We start from the raw sequence: 20224 nt of genomic DNA on the forward strand, positions 1-20224 counted from the left end.
AAAAGTATTCTTAACAAGACTGTTAACATTTTTTTATTTTTGTGTCTGTACCTTTTAGGACAGTAAAAGTGCTTGAATTTTCTTCAACGGTAACTTTTCTGATAGGTAAATAAATCTAGTTGGTACTTTGGGGGGTCAAAAGTAAAAATTTCCTTGTAGTTTTCAAAAGCGACGTGAAAAACAAAAGAAAAATTAAGGAAAAACGGGAATTTTTACGCAAAATCTGTTTTCGAGAAAATCGATTTTGGTTTTTGGTGCAACTCTAAAACAAATGATCGTAGGTACATGAAATTTTGACTGGTTGTTTATATAAGCATTTATCTATACACCCTAAAATTTTCCAAATGTTTTGACTTATTTTGAGCTGTTTACGGACATTTTAGTTTCCATTTTTTTGTTTTTTTTCTATAAATATCAATAAAATTTGATTTGTTGGGTAAAAAAGCTTGAAAATTTAATACAATGCTCCTACTATATTTTTACTATGATATTTGAAAATATTAAAAATCCTTAGTCACAGTTTTTATTTAGAAGCATTTAAAGTTCATATCTTAACAAAATACGGAAAAATTATGAAAATTAGCAAATTATTTTGAGTTGAGAATTCATAAAAATTTTTCTTTTTAAATCTAAGATTTGAAAATGTAATACAAGATTATCCATAAGTTTGTCTACCTTTATCAAAAATAAAATGTCTACAAGAGAATCAAATTAAATTTTTATAAACGTTTGAAATTCATATTTTTACAACATTTGATTCACTCGATATCTCATGTAACGATTTTCTTATTTTGTTGTAATCAAAAAACGTATGACCGTAAATGGCGTAAATACTTGAAAATTTCACTGAATGTTTGTATTAGCATTTCCTATACACGTTAAAAATGTTGAAAATAATTTGACTCTTTTTGAGCTGTTTACGGACATTGTCAGTTTTCAATTTTTTTAGTTTTTTTCATTAAATATCAATATCGATAAAAATATAAAATAAACCTAGGCTTTGTGATACGCAAGTGTCATGGCCGCCATTGGCAGTGAATATTATCACTTCGATTTATTTGCAACAAAACCATACAGATTATTAATTTCTTGGCTAAATAAATCCAAAAATCACTGCCAGCTGAGTTTTTTTTCCATGCTTAAAACATGCAATAATTGTACGTGCGCAGCCCATAACGAAAATGCGTCTCAATGCGATCAAACCATGAACTAAGATCTAACTACCATGGACCAAGATAGTTAGATCTTAGTTCATGGATCATACCTAAATCACAGATTAGATAAATATATTTAGCCATGCACACGGCTTTAGATACTATCTAAAGCAGTGGCCAATGGCCATGCACCTATATATTGTTATTATCCCAATTCCCAGTCTATGCGGTAATATTATAGATTAACAGAGTTATTACTGTGGTTGGTATCACTGTAAAATCAAAACTAAAATAAGCGACATCTACAGCAGCTGCAAACAAGTATCAACCACAGGTTCACACTTCACAGAATACAACAATTTTGTTCGGAAACTACTCGCGAGCGTTATCACAATATTTTGTTTTGTTGATATTTTAACCAGTAAATAAAATTTCTGGTTAGTACTCGTAGTTCTAGCACAGAATTGATTAAAGAGTGTAATATAGCATTATAGCCATATCTGTTTGAGTGTTTTTTTTTTTAGAGGGAAATGTCGATGTCTTACACAAACACGCTATAACTCAATAACTGCCGTCTTTTTGCTTAGTGTTTGTCATTAATACTATTTCTATAAAATTAAAGTTACTTGAACATTTGAATGTGTTTCAACAATGCCGTCATTAGCGTTAGATAAAGAAACATTTTATAGGCGATTAAAACATCTATACGATTTTTGGAAGGTAATTATAATTGTGTTTAAAAAAATTATTGTTCTTAATCTTTATGTTACTGATTTAGCTATAGTAATAAAGATTAATACTGTAGGACATTTTCGGTTGTCTCTTAGAAAAGGTTATGCTGGTTTATATAAGGGTCTGTTATATAAAGCAAATTAAAATAATTCACATATTTTACTCTGATTTTCTTGCATTGCCTTTGTAAGATGAAACTGTGCATTTTAAAATTGATTCTATTCATCTGATTGGTAAAAAATGATTTTACTAGAAGGATTACGGACTGAAGTATCAGAAAAAATATTTTAATGAACTTAGATCTTACATTATTTTGAATCTCAATTTAGTACTTTATTTTTACTTTTAAAAGTAGTTTTTTATTCAACATTTATATTATATTTAAATTTTTTATTGATATAATTTTGTGTGCCTAACCAGTAACCATAATACTTACAACAGTGTATCAATACATAGATTTTGCATGTTTATAGATTGTATTTTGAATGGAAATCTAAATCTTACTGTATAGCACTATAATATATGATAGCTATTGGGATTTTAATTTAAAAAAATTATAGATTAATAAATCTTAATTTTTTTATAAAATACCTATAAAAAAATATAAATTTTTAGAATGTGTATATTTGGCAAAAACAACTGCTTAGAATAAACAAAATTAATACAATTATATGTAACATATTTTACAACTTTATAATATACATAAATGTTTTTAATTTAAACTGACACAACTCGCACTGTTTATGATATCACTTTTACTCGCATGAGGTGAAAACTTCCCCTACCGTTATTTAAAATTATTTTTACTTTAATATTGTAATTTTTTTAGCATTCCCAGACCAAAATTGAGTGCATTAATTTTTCTACATATTTTTCTTTTATGTTAACATAAATATGCCTAGGATAAATATTTACCTCAGCATGTGCTTACCGGTTAAATATCTTATTTTATACAGTAAATAATATATAATTTATAAAATTCTTTTTTTTTCTGAATTGTAAAATTTAATCTTGTAAAACAACTTTCATTTAAACACCAAATAAAACAAATTTTATATTCCAAATGTATTCATTAACACTTATTATACGATAATAACATAGATTTTATAATGTTTTTAGACATTTTATAATTTGTTAATTTTTTTATGTTTCAGAATAATAAAGATGAAAATGTTCGAGCTTTAAGTAATGTAGATGCCTTTACATGTGCAGTTGGAGTTGATGACTATACTATGTATAGTAAATCATCATCGCTGCAGGTAAATATACTATGTAATAGATTACATGAACAAATAACAATTAATATTAAAATAATGATACAACTATAGTTCTTGAAATTAAAAAAAAATATCAATGGACAGTCTTTTATTAATTAATTAATTAATATGTATTTCCAAAAATAAAAGTTTCAAAATAGCAGAAAATTTAATTTAGTTTTTTTATTTTAAATGTAAATGTATTGCTTAGATTTTGTGTTTTTGATACTAATGTTTTTCTATAATTTAAAATACTTGGTTGTATGGGTGCTATACATTAAAAAAAGAAAGTATTTTATTTACAGAGCTGCAAGGGTTAGTTAATGTAGTAACCATTAAGAGGAGGAACATCATTACAAATCCTTTTTTTTTACTATTGAAATTTTGATCTAAGTATAAATAATGCATAGGACTAGTAATTATAATATGCAGTATAAAATACTTAACACATTGACGTACAATCATGAAAAAATATGGAAGAGAAGGTTTTTATAATTGTGTAACAAATTGAATAAAGTTACTTTTTATGTAAGCTCAATCATTTTTGTTTGTCTTTTAATTAAATTCATAGTATTTTTTTTTTGTTAAAGATAAAATCACTGATTTAATTTAAATTAGGAGCATAATATCAAACTTTTACTCTACTTTTGTTTAAATATACTATAGTGTTATGTCAGTTTTATAGTTAAATACTAAATACTTAATATGCAAAATAAAAATTGATCATGAATAATGTATATCAATATGAACCAATTTTTAGACATGACTAACCAAATTTTTAAAAGGACAGCAAAAAATATATACAATTAAATCAGCCCTAAAGACAAACTTAAAATATTTTTAAAACCAAAAAAAAGGATTATATATATAACTAAAAAGTGTATAGTACTAAAAAAATTCTACCTTTACATTTGTTGTCTCCGTCTTAAACAAATACGACATAGCAAATTTTGTTCACTAGTTTAACATCACATTATTGAAACTAGTGCATGGTAATATGCTATGTCGTATGTTTGTAAAATAGAGATAACTAACGCATGGGTAACTCTTAATTGAGTATAGTTATAATTCTTGATACAAATTATATTACTTTTTATTATGATGTTTAATTTACATGGGTGACAATAACTTGAATAGTGTATTGTAATACTTCCCAAATTACAGTATGCTCGTTGTTATTGCTTATTAATGCGCGCAAATACTCTTATCTTCTCTTTTAGTGCGTGACCACACTGTCCAATTATAGCCATAGTGGTAATAACCACCCGGTTTGACTGCAACATGCTGCGGTTTATAACAGCCGCAGCTGTTATTTTAGGCAATTGTGGTCTGTCTAATTAAAAATGATGTATTTCGATTGAACTGGACAACTGTAGAATTTTTACTGCCACAGTTATAACTATGTAAGAAACCGGGCAGTGTGTTGACGCGGCCACAGGTGCTTTGGCCAAAAATAATGTCACCTCTAGGAAATGTTAGCTAAACATAAATATTTGGTGAAAATAACAAGTTAATAGTTTCTACAGTTATTCATTTTTGAATTACAACCATAATCGAATGTTCAAAACTTTTTTGCCCTAAGCATCAACTATCTAATTGTCTACCAGAAACTCCCTTAAAGATTTGAGTAATTTGTCTGCGTATTAAGTGGTGATTGTTTATAGTTTGCTCATATTTATATAAAAAATGATTTAATTAATTAATTATAAAACTAATTTTATACATCTACATTGAACATGATCACTTTAACTGTTTTTAGATTTGGTTATTTGGTTATGAATTAACTGACACTGTATCAGTTTTTACATTAGAAGGAGTGCATATTATAGCCAGCAAAAAAAAAGTTGAGTTCTTAAAACCAGCCGAAAATGTTAAAGATTCTGACTGTCCTTCTGTCAAACTTATTACAAGAGAAAAAGTAAGTTTAGTAAAAATAAGAACCTTAATTTATATATTAATAATACCAATATATTAACTTTAACAATGTTATATTATTTAAATTTTTTTATGTTTAGTAGTCATTTGTAGTTAAGTTTTAAAATATTATTGTTCAAGATTTAATTTTATTAAAGTTATTTAAAAATAATTTTTTAGTGCTTGTGAACAATGCAAGTTGAAAGATGTGCATTTTAATTTTAACATAACGTAAAAAAAAAAAAGTTAACAGTTAAAATTAAATTATCATATTGACAATGTTCACAAGTTGGTCCAATAGAATTAAATTTGTTAAAGGCTGAAAGGACAATAACTATTGGAATATACCTAATATTATACATGTTCACAAGTTCCCATTAACATTGTATGAATAAATTATGTGTAGATTTTTAATTTTGTTTATATATTATTTTCAGGGTGGGAATGATAAAGATGGCATTGACAAATTAATTAAAGCTATAAAAAATAGTAAAAATGGTAAATCTGTTGGTATTTTTGGAAAAGAAAAATATCCAGGAACATTTATGGATGCGTGGAGAACAGAATTTGAAAAAGGAGACTTTAATACTGTATGTTATCTTGTATTTTAAATAAGGTTTTATTAGTTATTCCTTTTTTTACATTTGTTTATTTTACATTATCTGAAGGTTGATATAAGCTCTGTGATTGGTTATATTTTAAGTATAAAATCTGAAAATGAAATCACATTAATAAAGAAAGCTAGTTTAAGTTCAGTTGATATGTTTACAAAGTACCTCAAAGAACAAATTATGGAAATAATCGATGCTGACAAGGTAATAACGTCCATCATTAAATCTCTAAATTTCAGATTTTTATTAATTTAAATGTTTATAAGTTTAGAAAGTTAAACATACAAAACTAGTTGAAGGTTTAGAAGGAGCACTGACAGATAAAAAATATTTGCCAGCAAATGTTGATCCATCTCAATTGGAATTTTGTTATCCTCCTATTATTCAAAGTGGAGGAAATTATAGTTTAAAATTTTCTGCAACTAGGTATTGAATAATTTTAATTGTCTTATAAGTGTTATTATATTTTCTATTATTTTTACAGTGATAAAAATATTTTACATTTTGGAGTGATAATCTGCAGTTTAGGAACACGATACAAATCATACTGTTCTAATCTAATAAGGACAATGATTGTCAATCCAACTGAAGAAATCCGGGTAGATAAATTAATAATTATTTATCCTTAAATTAGTCGATAACCATTAACCATTTTGTCTTCATTTTAGTCAAATTATGAGTTTTTAATAAGTTTGCAAGATATCTTAATGTCAAAATTAAAATCGGGTAATAAATTATGTGATGTTTATAACTCTGGAATAGAATTTGCTAAAAAGGAAAAACCAAAACTTGTGGATTTGCTAACAAAAAATTTTGGGTATGTCAATTAGTTTTTATAATATTATAATAGTTTGATGATTAAATTTTAATAAAATAAATAATTTTAGATTTGTAATGGGTATTGAATTTCGTGAAAGTTCTCTAATGATAGCCCCTAGAACTACTGCTTGTGTTAAAAAAGGTCAAGTTTATAATTTATGTGTTGGTTTATCTGGATTAACAAATAAGGATGGATCCGACAAAGAAAGCAAAGTGTATGCCTTATATGTTGGAGACACAGTTTTAGTAAATGAAGTAAGCATTATTCAATTTTTTTTTAATGAAAAGCTATAAAAAAAATTGTTCAATTTTGTTTTTAAACAAACAAACTTAAAATACAAATATATGTGCTAAAAATGTCAGTATTCTATTTTTAAACATAAACTTGTTTAGGACACTACAGCAACCTTATTGACTCCGTCCAAAAAAAAGATTAAGAACATAGCTATTTATTTGAATGATGATGACGAAGATGAAGAAGAAGACGATGAAAAAGAAAATGAACCAAAACAAGAACCAATTGTCAGCCGAGGAAAGAGAACAGCAGTACTAGAATCAAAACTTCGAGTAACTTACTTTTTCAAGTATTAACTGAAAGGTATTCAATTATTTATTTTAATCTAATATTTAAAAATATTAGATGGATTCATCAAGTGAAGAAAAACGTAAACTACATCAAAAAGAATTAGCTGTGGCTCTAAACGAAGCTGCAAAACAACGTTTGGCTGAACAGTCGAGTGGCAAGCAAGCTCAGAAAATAAGGAAGTCTAATGTCTCTTATAAAAATCGTAACCAAATGCCACAAGAAAGAGAAGTTAAAGACCTTAAAATTTATGTTGGTATGTTAATAGTATCAATTAATAAGGTTATACCATGTCCCTCAAAAGAACATGGCAGATCTATGCATGTATGAGCTTAGTTAGTCTTTCGGTCTGTGGGGCTGTGTACAGCAGATCAGTTTTCATTACCAATCAGAATGTTCTCATGTGGGACAGGTTAAAAATGTTAACATTTTTATTTTTTACATAAATTATTTAGAAGACTGTTAGTTTAGTTTTAATATTTAATATTATATAATTTGGTTTTAGACAAAAAATATGAAACCGTTATACTTCCAGTATTTGGTATTTCTGTTCCTTTCCATATATTTACTATCAAAAATATTTCCCAGAGTGTTGAAGGCGATTATACTTATTTAAGAATTAACTTTTTTCATCCCGGAGCTGCCTTGGCAAGGGGTGAAAGTTATTTTCAAAATCCTGAAGCCATGTTTGTTAAAGAACTGTAAGTATTGATGATATTCAATTTAAATAATTTATATATTTATTTAACATTTTTTTTTTTTTAGAACTTATCGTAGTTCAAATACAAGAGAACCTGGTGAACAAATAACAGCATCAACAAATTTGATGAACGCCTATCGTATAATTAAAGAAGTACAAAAAAAATTTAAAACCAGGGAAGCAGAAGAAAAAGAAAAGGAAGATTTAGTTAAACAAGATACATTAGTATTATCTGTTAACAAGGGTAACCCAAAATTGAAAGACTTATACATAAGACCGAACATTGTAAACAAAAGAATGACTGGTAATATATATCAATAAAGTAAAATATTAATTGTTGTATGTATAACTAAATTAATGTATTTTATCCAGGTACTTTGGAAGCTCATTCTAATGGATTTAGATATAATTCAGTTAGAGGTGATAAAGTTGATATTTTATACAACAATATTAAAAATGCATTCTTCCAACCTTGTGATGGTGAAATGATTATATTGTTACATTTCCATCTGAAAGTAAATTGTCAAGTCAATCATTAAATAATTTATCAACAAAACATTTCTAATTATATTTATTTACCTTTGACAGCATGCTATCATGTTTGGTAAGAAAAAACATTTAGATGTACAGTTTTATACTGAAGTTGGAGAAATAACCACAGATCTAGGTAAACACCAACATATGCATGATAGAGATGATTTAGCTGCCGAACAATCAGAACGTGAATTGCGTGTTAAATTAAAAACTGCATTTAAAAGTTTCTGTGAAAAAGTAATATATACCTATATTTGATAATTTGAATTTTTTTCATATGAGAATTGGATTGATTTTAGGTGGAAACTGTAACCAAACAAGAAATAGAATTTGATACTCCATTTAGAGATTTAGGATTCCCTGGTGCACCATTCAGAAGCACTGTTCTTTTGCAACCTACAAGTGGATGCCTAGTTAATTTCACTGAGTGGCCACCATTTGTTATTACATTGGAAGACGTCGAATTGGTTCATTTTGAAAGAGTTCAATTCCATTTAAAAAACTTTGACATGATTTTTGTTTTTAAAGATTACCAAAAAAAAGTTGTCATGGTCAATGCTATACCAATGAACATGTTGGATCATGTTAAAGAATGGCTTAAGTATATAATTACTAATTTATAATACAATCGACTTATAGTTACTCAGTATTGGGATCTATTATAATTAAATTATTAATGATTAATATTTACTAAGAGGTAAATGTTTGTATGTAAGTAGTAAGGACAAGATAAATTAAATTAGGATAAGCTAGGTCCATTTATTACGACATAATTTAGGTCATACAATTTGTCGAGACTGATTTTTTGATAACTTAAATTAAAATACCTGGTCTGCTAAATATTTATATTGTACAAACAATTACAGTTGTTGATGTTTTATATAATTTTGATTAGGTATGTATGTACTATGTATTCGCACTGTAAGGTACCACTAAATATTTCAGATAGATAACATTGAATTAAATTTTGGTTTTTTGAGTTATAAGAGAGTACAAAAAAAAAGGCGGTCAACTGAGTGTTGCTCTGCTGTAAAGTAGGTTACAAGTGGATCACTGTAATGAACTGTGTTAAATTTGAATTCAATGATACAATATAATTGTATTAGAAAAACGATTCTAAGTGAAGACGGTCAGTCAGCCTATGACATAACTAAGTATATTTGATGATATTATTGTGATTAAAGTAATTTATTTACTTATTTATGTGGAACTTTGTTTTAAATGTTCAATCCTTAGGTATAAAAGTTGAACATTTTATACATTTTTAACTAAAAAATTTTTAAAATTTTGAACTTTAAATGCTTCTTTTTTCATTGCAATCCTAATATCTATCCTAATAGATTTTGTAAACTGTTTTATTTTTATATAAAATTCTATTTTATTCTATTTTATATTTTTATATAAAGTTTTTTAAAATTGACAAAGTTGAAGTGAGTTTAAATTTACGAATTAGAGGTGTAAACACATACAAATATACAAAAATAAACTGTAAAACTATTATGTTTTGGAATTTAAAGATTGATACATACCACAAAGTATAGGAATTGAGAATGGGCTTATATGTTACATTAGTACTGCAATATTTAATTTGAAAGTAGTAATGTTTATTTCACATACATCAAAAGATGTTATGAAATATGTTTACATAAATATATATACATTTCTGCTATTTTAACTGTTAAAAGTTTTTATTTACACTTTGGGTGATACTATTGAACTTGTCAAAATTAGATAATATTGATAAAATGATTTAAAATAACTAAAGCCTTTTTTAACTAACAAAGTGACCTCAGAAAATTAAATAAACAGAATTGTTTTGTAAAAATTTAAGAAATTAAACAGTTTTCTAAATATACCTATTTAATTGGTTTTTGATAATAGTTCATGTGACATTCGATATTCTGAAGGCATTCAGTCATTAAATTGGACTAAAATTATGAAAACAATTACTGATGACCCTGAGGGCTTTTTTGAAAATGGAGGTTGGACTTTCCTTGATCCTGAATCTGATGAAGAAGAAGGAGCTGCAGATGAAGAAGAAGAAGAAGATGAGCCTTATGAGGTGATTATATTCATCTTATAAAGGTGTCCATTAAAAAAATATATGAAAACACATTATTGTAGTATACATTTTTGTGAAATATTAAATATTTTTTAGCCATCTGATGTAGAGTCATTTGAAGAATCAGATGATGATGGATCTGAATATTCAGAAGCTTCAGAGGATTCAGATAGTGATGGTATTATGTTTTATAAATTTATTAATTAAACTTATTAATTTGGAGAAAAAATAATTGTAAATTATAGAGGAAGAACTTGGTTCTTCTGATGAATCTGGAAAGGATTGGTCGGATTTAGAAAGAGAAGCAGCTGAAGAAGATCGTGATAGAAATGAGTTTCAAGATGAATATTCAAAAAAAAAAATGGGCAGTAGTAGTGGAAGTCGATTTAACAGTTCCTCATCACATAAAAAATCAAGCAGTGATAAGCACAGGTACAGATCGTAATATAATAATTATAATTAAAAACATGATGAACATTAAATAACAATAATTTATCAATATTTATGAAAAAAAAATGTACAGAGTAATCAATTGCCTACCCTGACAACTAGCACAATATGCTTAGATAAATAATCAAATTTATTATTTATATTATTATTATCTTCTGCTCTGATTTTCACTATTTAAAGCTATTAAAGCAATTACTATAAGTGTTTGTAAAATGATTGTCCAATGTACAGTGATAATAATAAATGGCCAATTTAACATTTCAAACATATTAAATAATAATATGATTTAGTTTGATTTTTAGAATATCATCATTGCGACTGCTAAATACTATAAACTAGATGACATTGTAATTCTAACAATATTTGTATATGGGAATCCTTTTGAGGGACTTATGCATTTTTAGGAAGTATCATTGCCAAATTAGTATGAAATCATTAGTTACACTTAAAAAAATTCATACAGAACTAAGAAAATCTGTTTCTTATTAATAAAGCGCGGATTTGTATACGTAATAAACCAACCAAATATACGCTAAAAAATCTTAAATATGCATGAATAAATACACTAAATTGTTCAAATATATGTATATAAAAAAAATGAGCACTCAAAAATTAAGACTTAATTTTAAATTTATGATACGGTACTATAAACACTTCTTTAAAATACTTAGTTGTATCAATTAATATCAAAAATGTATCCTACAAGGAATTTACTTGGGTATCTAAATCATTAGTATTTTGTTGGTACACTCTGATCAGCGACAGAGTCGCTGACTAATCAAAAACTGATTCCCCACACAACACCCTGCCATTGGAAAACCGGTTTTGATAGCACGGTGACGGGTAGGGATGCGCAGAATCGGCATGTTCTCTCGCTGAACATAGTATGGTTTTAATCTATAAGACAAAAAATTAATTACCCGGGAAAACCGTTTATACCTACGAGTATTCTTATTAATTTATTTTGATATTAATCAAAACTATAAAAATATAATCTTTCTTATCTATTTTACAATAGTAATTAACAAAAAAACCTGAAATATGCAAAATATACACCTTAAAATTTTTATAGTTTAAATTCTTATGTCATGAAATGCTGTGCTATTAGCATATCATACGGTCAACCAGAATAAACATGCAAATCCATAGAAATCTGCACTCTACTTAATAACCTTGTAAACAAAAATGTATAGATAGCTAAATAATGTAACTAATGCTAATATTATATTCTATATAATAATATATTGTTCTTTTCTTTAAATGTTGGTTTTAAATACTGGATTGTATCTAAGGTATTTCATAATATAGTGATAGCATTATACCTAAATTTTAGAAATTCTTCTTTATCAAATTCAAAATCAAATAATGGTCCTAAGAATTTATTACAAAAAAGCAAATCTTATTCTAGCAGTCATTCAAGGTAAAGTATTATTTAGATCAGTTGTATGATTTATATTAAGTTGACTGTATTCAAATAATAAAACATTAAAGTATTTCTAATCAGATATACTAAATTAGTTTCTTCGTGTGTGTATATAAATTATTTTTTTGTTGACAAACTAGTATTACCTATTTATGACCTAATTTTAAATTTATGTTCAAAAATATACTCAGTATGATTTTTTAGTGCCTGAAATGTGATTTGTTTGCTTTATTTAATGATTGAGTCATTGTCTTTCTTTTAAAAAACACTTAAAGTAAAAAAAATGTATATTTAATTTATTCTTTAAATAATAAAACTTCTTTAATGATTACCAAGAATAAAGTCCGTATTTTAATTAAATATTAATTATTGTTCGTAATATATGGTTTAATTTCATATTTTAAACTTCAAAAGCAGAAGTATGAAATTTTTCATGGGAGCATTTAGATCAATTTCCCAACACAAAGCCATAGATTGTGGGTTACTTTTATAATTCTGTAAAAAAAATTAACATTGTTATAGACCAAATAAATACACCACTGCTTAAAACTTATTTAATTTAGGTATTTAGAGGTTTTGATGAGTTAGTTATTAAATTATACGTACATAGTCTATACAATATACTGACCATATTATATTGCACAATTATATATATTACTAGAAAAATAGTCTAGATATAAACATTTTGAAATAGCATGTCAGATGAACAAAATTTGTACTGTAGAAACAAAATATAGAATAATTATGAAAGCACAGTTTTGTTTGTGCTTAGTAGTTTAAAAATACTGTTTTCTATGCTTATATATTTATTTGAAAAGATGGCATTTATTAATGTATTTTAAATATTAAATTAAGTATGCCTAATAATTAATAAACAACGCTTAATCTCAAATAGTAAGTTAATTACATAATATATACTATTGTACTCTAGATATTATGTGTCAAAGTTATTATCTGTTGTGGGATAATAAAAATTGTATTTAATATTTCTTAATTCTTGTGCAGTATATTATGTTTACAACAGTGGTTTTTATGTTTTAGTGTTCTTGCGAAGCAAGTGAATTTTTTTTTTAAATAATGCTCCTCGAATGTTATATTAGTTTATATAAGTTGTCTCAAAATCCCTTTCCAATTCTCACTTTTCTCACATTTTTTTCTATTCTAAACAAATTTTCGGAATTAATTTTGTAAAGTAAAAACAGTAGACAATAGATATGTTCAAATAATGTATATGCTTGGTAGTGGGAGTTAGATGCAGAGCAACAACCTTTATGATGGAAACAAAATATGCATCTTAGAATATAGAGTGGAAAACTTGACAATTTATTTGTTTGTGCGCAGCAAAATAAAAACTATTATTGTGTTTATTTTAGTTACTTTGAACCCTTTCGAGTCATCAATAACTCTACTCTGGGGTCACTGATAACTAGACATCTAGTTTAAATGAAATAAATAATATTTGGGATCATTATAGTTTAATATTGCTGTTTTTAATTATTTTAGTCCATCTAAAAGTAAATCATCATCTCATCACAAATCAAATAGCAGCAGTAATCATCATCATAGCAGTAGTAATCGTCACGGCAGTAGCAGTGGACACCACGGAAAACGTTCTACAGGAGGTGAAAAACGTCGCCACGATGATAGCGGTGATCGTCATTCTTCTAAAAAACATAGGCAAGTATTTTTTTACTTTTTTATAACTTTAAATATAATCGTGTATAATTTTTTTTTCAGAAAATAATAATGACACCTGACACTGGACACATTAAAAATATTAAAGCTTATCAAGATAACTTAATTTAGCATTATAAATTTATAATTTGTTTTCTTATATATTTTTATACAATACTTCTAGATTTAAGTAAATTTTAATTTTCAGCATTTTTCAAGAATACATTCAAAGGCCCAAAATTTGTGTAATTTTTTTTTTTAATTTCCTTATATTACTAAATAAATAAATATTTGAATACATTTTTTTATATTAGAATTTGTGGTTTGATTTGAGTAATTAAAATTAATATATAATATTTAATTTTAATTAATCAAGTAGAAATGACCTAAATAAAAAGTATTTAACTATTACTATTTAAAATATTTTTCTTCTGATCAATTTGTAAGCTTTCTATAGCTGAATAGGGTAGAGTTGCACTAACAGTTATTGGTGGCATGCCCGGTAAGGATATTGGAGTTGTAAGTGGCATTCCTGAGTAAACACCTGTAACATATTTAAATAATACATAAAAGAATAAAATCATAAAGAAAAGCTACACAGTTGATATTTACACTTTTAGGATATTAATTCAAGATTTTAAAATAAATGTATAGAAAACGATAAAAATTACAAACAATAAAAATCAGTTATTATTATTATTAAAAATTACTTGGTTGATACTGTGACGGCTGCAAAGGTTGAAATTGAGATGATTCATTGGAATAATTAATTCCTGGAAAATAAATAAACCATAATTTAGTTTAATAATTATTATTAGAATATACTCTGGAAATTTGTTTACACCAATTGGGTAACTTTTTGGAGATTTAATATTTATTTTTAATAAATAAAGTTTTACATATTTTGTTTTTTATTTATAGAAATAAATTATTATTACTATGAAATAAAAAAATATTATTTCACAAGTAGTCATAATATGATCATTAAAAATAAATTTTTTTCTGTTATTTTTTTAAAAAACGAATAAGTGTTATTATACTGTATAGCGTAGTTATTTTTTACTACCTGGTTGAGGCTGCGGAGGTATTATCTGTGATTGAGAATCTGACATCTTCGAATAATTGTTTCCTGCAAAATCATTGATCTCTGAATAGTATACAATCTTGCAATGTATTGAAATACTAAAATAGGCTATTAAAACTGATGTCTATCTTCAACTAGAGATACTAAGTAATACATAATTTATAAACTAACAAGTAAGAATAAAATATTATGCAAGTGTAATAAAAAACTTTAATTTTTGTGATACATGGATAATATTCTAATATCATATTTATCATATATATTATATAGGAATTCTTTAAGGTTTATGCGAAGTTTGCTAAACTACAACGTTTTAAACAATTATATTTATTGTATTATGAATTGTAATCACTATAAGTAAAATATTGAAGTAACTATAAATCCATTACTCTACTATATAAATAATAATTTCGTTGAAATTGTTATTAGCGGTCTACCATTATGCACAAGGAAAATTGATATATCTTAACAAAAACCTTCATATTAAGTAGTCAAATCCATTTTTTTACATATTGTAAAAAACGTAATAGATGAAAATAAATAATCACAATGTGATTTATAACTACTTAATTTATTTTAAGTTGTTACTTTTTTCTGGTAAGATTTGATAAAACAACTTTACAATTCTTCCCTAATAGTTGTATGAATATTATATTAATTATTTTGATATTAGAATTAAACATATTTATTAATATAAAAAATTAATTTTTTGTTAAATCTTTGGGGTAGATATCTATTGATGGTAAAGCATTTCTTTATAGGGACAAGATATTACTGATGTTACAAACTCTGATTTTTGAGGACAAACCCAAACCAATTTTTTTTAATTTAACATACCCAAACTTGAAAAACTATTGAAATTATTTGTCAAACCAAAAACATTTTTAAACAGTTATTAAAACTTATTCTTCAACAATATTGAATTGATAATTTATTAAAATTATGAAGGCAGATTATTATATTCATCTCAACAACAACCATTCTATTCAATTTATCGTTTGTTAAATTATGCAAATAAAAATACCCAAGCATTTTCAAATAACTAAGGCATTTAGTTTGTTCAAAATATTTGCAATTTTCTGACCATTTTCCAAAGCAAACACTCGATTCAGTTTGGTTTGGTTCAAAAATTGAATAGTTCATAACATCAATAATTAATATTGAATAATAAACTAAAAATAAAATATACCAAGAGGTTGTGCTAAAGGCGACATCTGTGGAAAATTCTTCACAGAAAACATAGGTATAGTACTTGAACTATTTGATTGGCTGACTTGAGTTTGAAATTGCGTGAAGTAATTACTTATATCTTTAGAACTCGGAACATCAGCTACAGTTGTAATACCCCCAATATCAGTAGGATGGTATTGGGAATAACTACTCTGTGAAGGAAATACATTTGATGACTGGTTATTCAATTCTTGAGCTGTAGCAGTTTGGGCGAGGCTCGTGGATGTTATGGATGGTTCTTGAGTAGAGATGGTGATAGATTCTTGTGTTGTAAATGATGGTAATCTTGTTACTTGTGGTGTCAATACGTAAGGTTTTATTGTATCAGAAGTAGAACTTAGTTGCTGAGGGCTATACTGAGAATTTAGAACTTGGAATGTGGGAATAGAAGGATTTTGAAATGTAGTTATTTGGGGAGGAAAATAAGGTGACGGCACTGAATTGCTTAAATAAGGTATTTGTTGATCTGTGGAAATGGAATCAGGTGTTTCAGATTGTGTGTTGTTGAAAAATGGTGTGGACGTAGTTTGAATACTTTCATTTAATGGTGGCTGTTCCTTAGATTTTTCTTCTTCAACATTTGAATTATTAACAGACACTGGAAGATCAGAAATAATAGGTGGTTGAGGTGTCAGAACCGGTGGGTTAATTACTTGCGGTATTTGGGCAGCAGATGCCTATAAAATTAAATAAACTAGGTGAGATATTTCATGAAAACAAACTAATTACTATTCTCATACAAACCTTCATTAAATTGTATAACAATACCATAGTTTAATTAAGAAATATACTCAGCTACTTATGCACAGGGTATAGATACTTGTGTACATAATATACTCACACAGGTGTTGTCCGAGTGCCAAAAACTGGTCACCGCCAAATATGTTTCTTAATTAGATAGATTACACAAATTCAGTGGCAGTACACAGGCTGAGCACCTCCCCCCCCCCCCATCACAATTGCTACATTACTATTTTTTTAACAATTATCAAGTTTTAACTGAAAGTAAGGACTTAAATTCACATATGTTTTAACAGATTTGTTTAGCTTACATAAATAAAAAATGGATCAGTGATTTTTTTACTGTGGTTTGAGCTACATTTATGAAGAAGAGGGACCTATGATTAATAGTAATAATATTTTTAAATAGCTATAATAAAAACTCATGAAGAACCTTATTAAGGTTTTAAGCTTTTTGACGAACACTAGACATATTTGGAAAAAAACTAAAATTAAATCTAAATGAAGACGGTCTAACCAAGGTTAACAAACAATTTTTTTAATATTAATGTTAAAATTTTAAGAAATTAAAATTTTTTTTCTTAATTATTTTAAAAAGTATTGAGAATTTTCTATTTTGCCCTTACAAAAATACCAACTAGATTCCATTTTCTACCAAAAAACACCTTCAACGTTGATGAGCATTTTCTCTACTATAAAAGTTGAAGTCTTAAAAACTCTTTCAAATACCTCACCTAAATGCCTGAAATTATGAGACTGGACAAAATAAAAATATAACTGAAATTATTAAATTTCAACCCCCCTCACACCCCTTTGAAAAATCTTGCGTAAATGCACAACTGCACAAGTTATACATAATTTTAGAAAATAATCATCTATTAAAATGATTTTATATAATAATTAAAAACTAGCTTACCATCACATTGTTAATCACAGCTGGTTTTATAATTGGTGGTGCCGGAATATCCTTATTTTGATACACTTGTCTAACAGGTATTCTATGCAGGTACCCATACCCTATTCCACAGCCCAAACTTTAAGAATAAACAATTTGTTAAAAAACATTATCTTAAGAATTAATACTATTAAAGTAAGCTAAATGCAAGATAAAATTACCTTCCTTCGCCAGGCCATGCAGTATCTGGTGTAATTGAAACTTCTCTACAAGTATCCAATTCCACATTATAAACATATAATTTTAATGGTCTTCCTTCATGAGCTTCAATCAACATAAATAAATCTTCACTTTCATGCATTATAGAATCAGATCCAATTATATAATCTGTATGTGACCTAAGGCCAGCTTTATCAGCAGGAGAATTTGGATGGACATCCTAAAAATATGTACATTAAAAAAGTATAAAAGTATATATAAAAAATAAAAATAATAAAGTATTAATTTATTTATTACTAACAAGAATATGCCAGACATTTTCATTGGCTCCAGCAAAAGAACAAAACCGTATGCTCACACCCAATAATCCTTGACCACCCCAATTACTATTTGGTATAATTTTTACTTCTCTAACTATTTGTGTTTTGCTACTGTATACAGCTAATGTAATTTCATTACCATCTCCATTTTTTAACATTTCTTTAAGAGTATCATTGTCTTTATCCTTAATAAAACATGAAAACAAAAAATATAAATTTACACTATATTAATAAATACATTATTTGTTATTATTACATTCATTGTATTATATTCATAAATTAAGAAGATAATAAATTAATTTTAGATTTACTTTTTTGTCTATTAAAAATAAATTAGTTCCTATTAAATAATAAATATTTTAATAAGTACAGGTACAGGAGTGATAGGAGTAATAGGTACAGGAGTGCAGGATAATAATTGTTGAGATGAATATATAATATATATAAATATTGTGTGTAGCAAAAAATATATTAACTTCCAATTATATTATTTTAAAAGCTTCATCAATTAAACTTAAGTTTTAGATTTTAACCTTAAATTACAAAGCCTAATGATAAAGTTATTACTTATAACTACTAACTATTTATATATTATATAAGGTGTGTTAAAAACTATCTTTTCAATATCTTTATTTTTTTAAGCGGTGCCAGCATAGAAAGCATCACTGGGTTTGCTCTCTGGGAAATGGGAATATCCTAGCTTATCAGGGCCTTCGTGTAATTCTTTATAGTATCTTCGCATGACCAAAATCTGATCCTTTTCAATGACGATTTTAGTTTAAGACGTTTAAGGAATAATCAATAAGCATATGGGCCCATATCAAGAGAGTAGTAAAGACAGTTTGTAGAAATGTTATTCTCATCAGACATTTTGAATAAGGTGCAAGATATAGGCTAGTATGTTAACGTAATAAAGCTGCCAACTTCCAGATGACAAAGTTTTGTCTTTTACGACGTACGGCATCACAATATTAACGAAGAAACTCTAAATATTACTCTTGTCTTAACTCTTTAGTAATAATTTTCTACTCAATACTGGTCCGCAAATAAAAATTTCCCAACTATGTATTATTAGTTGTTTTGGAATAAATAACTTTTTGATATACTTTCAACATTGTATGTATTATATTACGAAAGTAAAATATATTATCTACTAATAAGCGGGTTAAGGTTATTACTATGTGATTATTATTCCTATTTATGAATAAAAATTAATAATAATGTTATAAAAAATCATTGTTCAAACCATACTGATTACATACAAAGCAAATAAGTTCCTACTTCTCAGTCATTGAAAATATTATTTTTTTATTAATTTTAATACAGTTATTATTATTATTGTTAATTTATTTTTATTAAATTAAGTATAAACCTAACATAACTTACAAGTCTTGTGTTATTAATAGCCAATATAAAGTCAAAAAAGGCTTCTAAGCCCGCTGCTTGGCCTGGTGAATTATCTTGAACCTACATAAAAGGTATAATTCAAATTGGTTTCCAACATTTATGTATATATTTATATGATAAATATTTTTATAAATTGTTCACGTAAATAAATTGTATTAAAATTTTGCATTACTTTCAAAACATGATATCCTTCTGTTCCTCCACCCGGAATAGGAGTACTATTTGCAGATCCCATATTAATGTCTCATATAACACTATAACGTTTAATTCAACTTAGGTCTTAGAATTTCCCTCGCATACTTCTGTGAATATAGCAACATTAATTAATTTCAATTCAGAAAAATATAAGGTTTTTATTAAATTGTTAGTCATAGCAAATGACGTGTAAGGTGTAACTACAATATGTTATCTCTTAT

The 20224-nt window shown here is 26.4% G+C and overlaps 2 protein-coding genes across 4 annotated transcripts; one reads left to right on the forward strand and one right to left on the reverse strand.

Moving 5' to 3' along the window:
• Positions 1-1478: 1478 nt before the first annotated feature.
• LOC132949636 (FACT complex subunit spt16) lies at positions 1479-14220 on the forward strand. 2 transcript variants are annotated; one of them, XM_061020619.1, is made up of 23 exons: positions 1479-1591; positions 1679-1874; positions 3041-3145; positions 4902-5060; positions 5494-5646; positions 5725-5871; positions 5939-6093; positions 6152-6266; positions 6336-6484; positions 6555-6741; positions 6880-7053; positions 7127-7325; positions 7575-7770; positions 7835-8073; positions 8142-8284; positions 8358-8540; positions 8603-8904; positions 10185-10365; positions 10462-10543; positions 10611-10797; positions 12149-12235; positions 13742-13915; positions 13976-14220. In XM_061020619.1, the coding sequence occupies exons 2-23, from the start codon at positions 1806-1808 to the stop codon at positions 13980-13982; spliced, it is 3393 nt and encodes a 1130-aa protein (XP_060876602.1). In that variant the 5' UTR covers positions 1479-1591; positions 1679-1805; the 3' UTR covers positions 13983-14220. The 2 variants fall into 2 exon arrangements, with proteins under 2 accessions (XP_060876602.1, XP_060876603.1); XM_061020620.1 differs by lacking the exon at positions 12149-12235 and having other exon boundaries at positions 1536-1874.
• An 87-nt stretch (positions 14221-14307) lies between these two features.
• On the reverse strand, positions 14308-20212 carry LOC132949638 (Golgi reassembly-stacking protein 2). 2 transcript variants are annotated; one of them, XM_061020622.1, is made up of 9 exons: positions 19981-20212; positions 19788-19868; positions 18383-18586; positions 18084-18301; positions 17884-18001; positions 16300-16903; positions 14979-15041; positions 14623-14685; positions 14308-14456 (listed from the first exon to the last, which is right to left on the reverse strand). In XM_061020622.1, exons 1-9 carry the CDS (start codon positions 20041-20043, stop codon positions 14314-14316), a joined length of 1557 nt encoding a protein of 518 aa, XP_060876605.1. In that variant the 5' UTR covers positions 20044-20212; the 3' UTR covers positions 14308-14313. The 2 variants fall into 2 exon arrangements, with proteins under 2 accessions (XP_060876605.1, XP_060876604.1); XM_061020621.1 differs by having other exon boundaries at positions 16186-16903; positions 19981-20210.
• Positions 20213-20224: the final 12 nt, after the last annotated feature.

The sequence above is a fragment of the Metopolophium dirhodum genome, chromosome 7 (assembly GCF_019925205.1).
Source record: "Metopolophium dirhodum isolate CAU chromosome 7, ASM1992520v1, whole genome shotgun sequence".
NCBI lineage: Eukaryota > Metazoa > Arthropoda > Insecta > Hemiptera > Aphididae > Metopolophium > Metopolophium dirhodum.

Excerpts from the sequence above, each read along its gene's own strand:
- LOC132949636 (XM_061020619.1), top strand. The coding sequence starts at position 1,806 with ATGCCGTCATTAGCGTTAGATAAAGAAACATTTTATAGGCGATTAAAA. Across the intron at positions 5,061-5,493 it reads AACTTATTACAAGAGAAAAA|GGTGGGAATGATAAAGATGG; the intron begins GTAAGTTTAGTA and ends TATTATTTTCAG. Across the intron at positions 10,798-12,148 it reads TCAAGCAGTGATAAGCACAG|AAATTCTTCTTTATCAAATT; the intron begins GTACAGATCGTA and ends CCTAAATTTTAG.
- LOC132949638 (XM_061020621.1), bottom strand. The coding sequence starts at position 20,043 with ATGGGATCTGCAAATAGTACTCCTATTCCGGGTGGAGGAACAGAAGGA. Across the intron at positions 19,869-19,980 it reads AAGGATATCATGTTTTGAAA|GTTCAAGATAATTCACCAGG; the intron begins GTAATGCAAAAT and ends CCTTTTATGTAG. Across the intron at positions 15,042-16,185 it reads GCCTTTAGCACAACCTCTTG|GAAACAATTATTCGAAGATG; the intron begins GTATATTTTATT and ends ATGATTTTGCAG.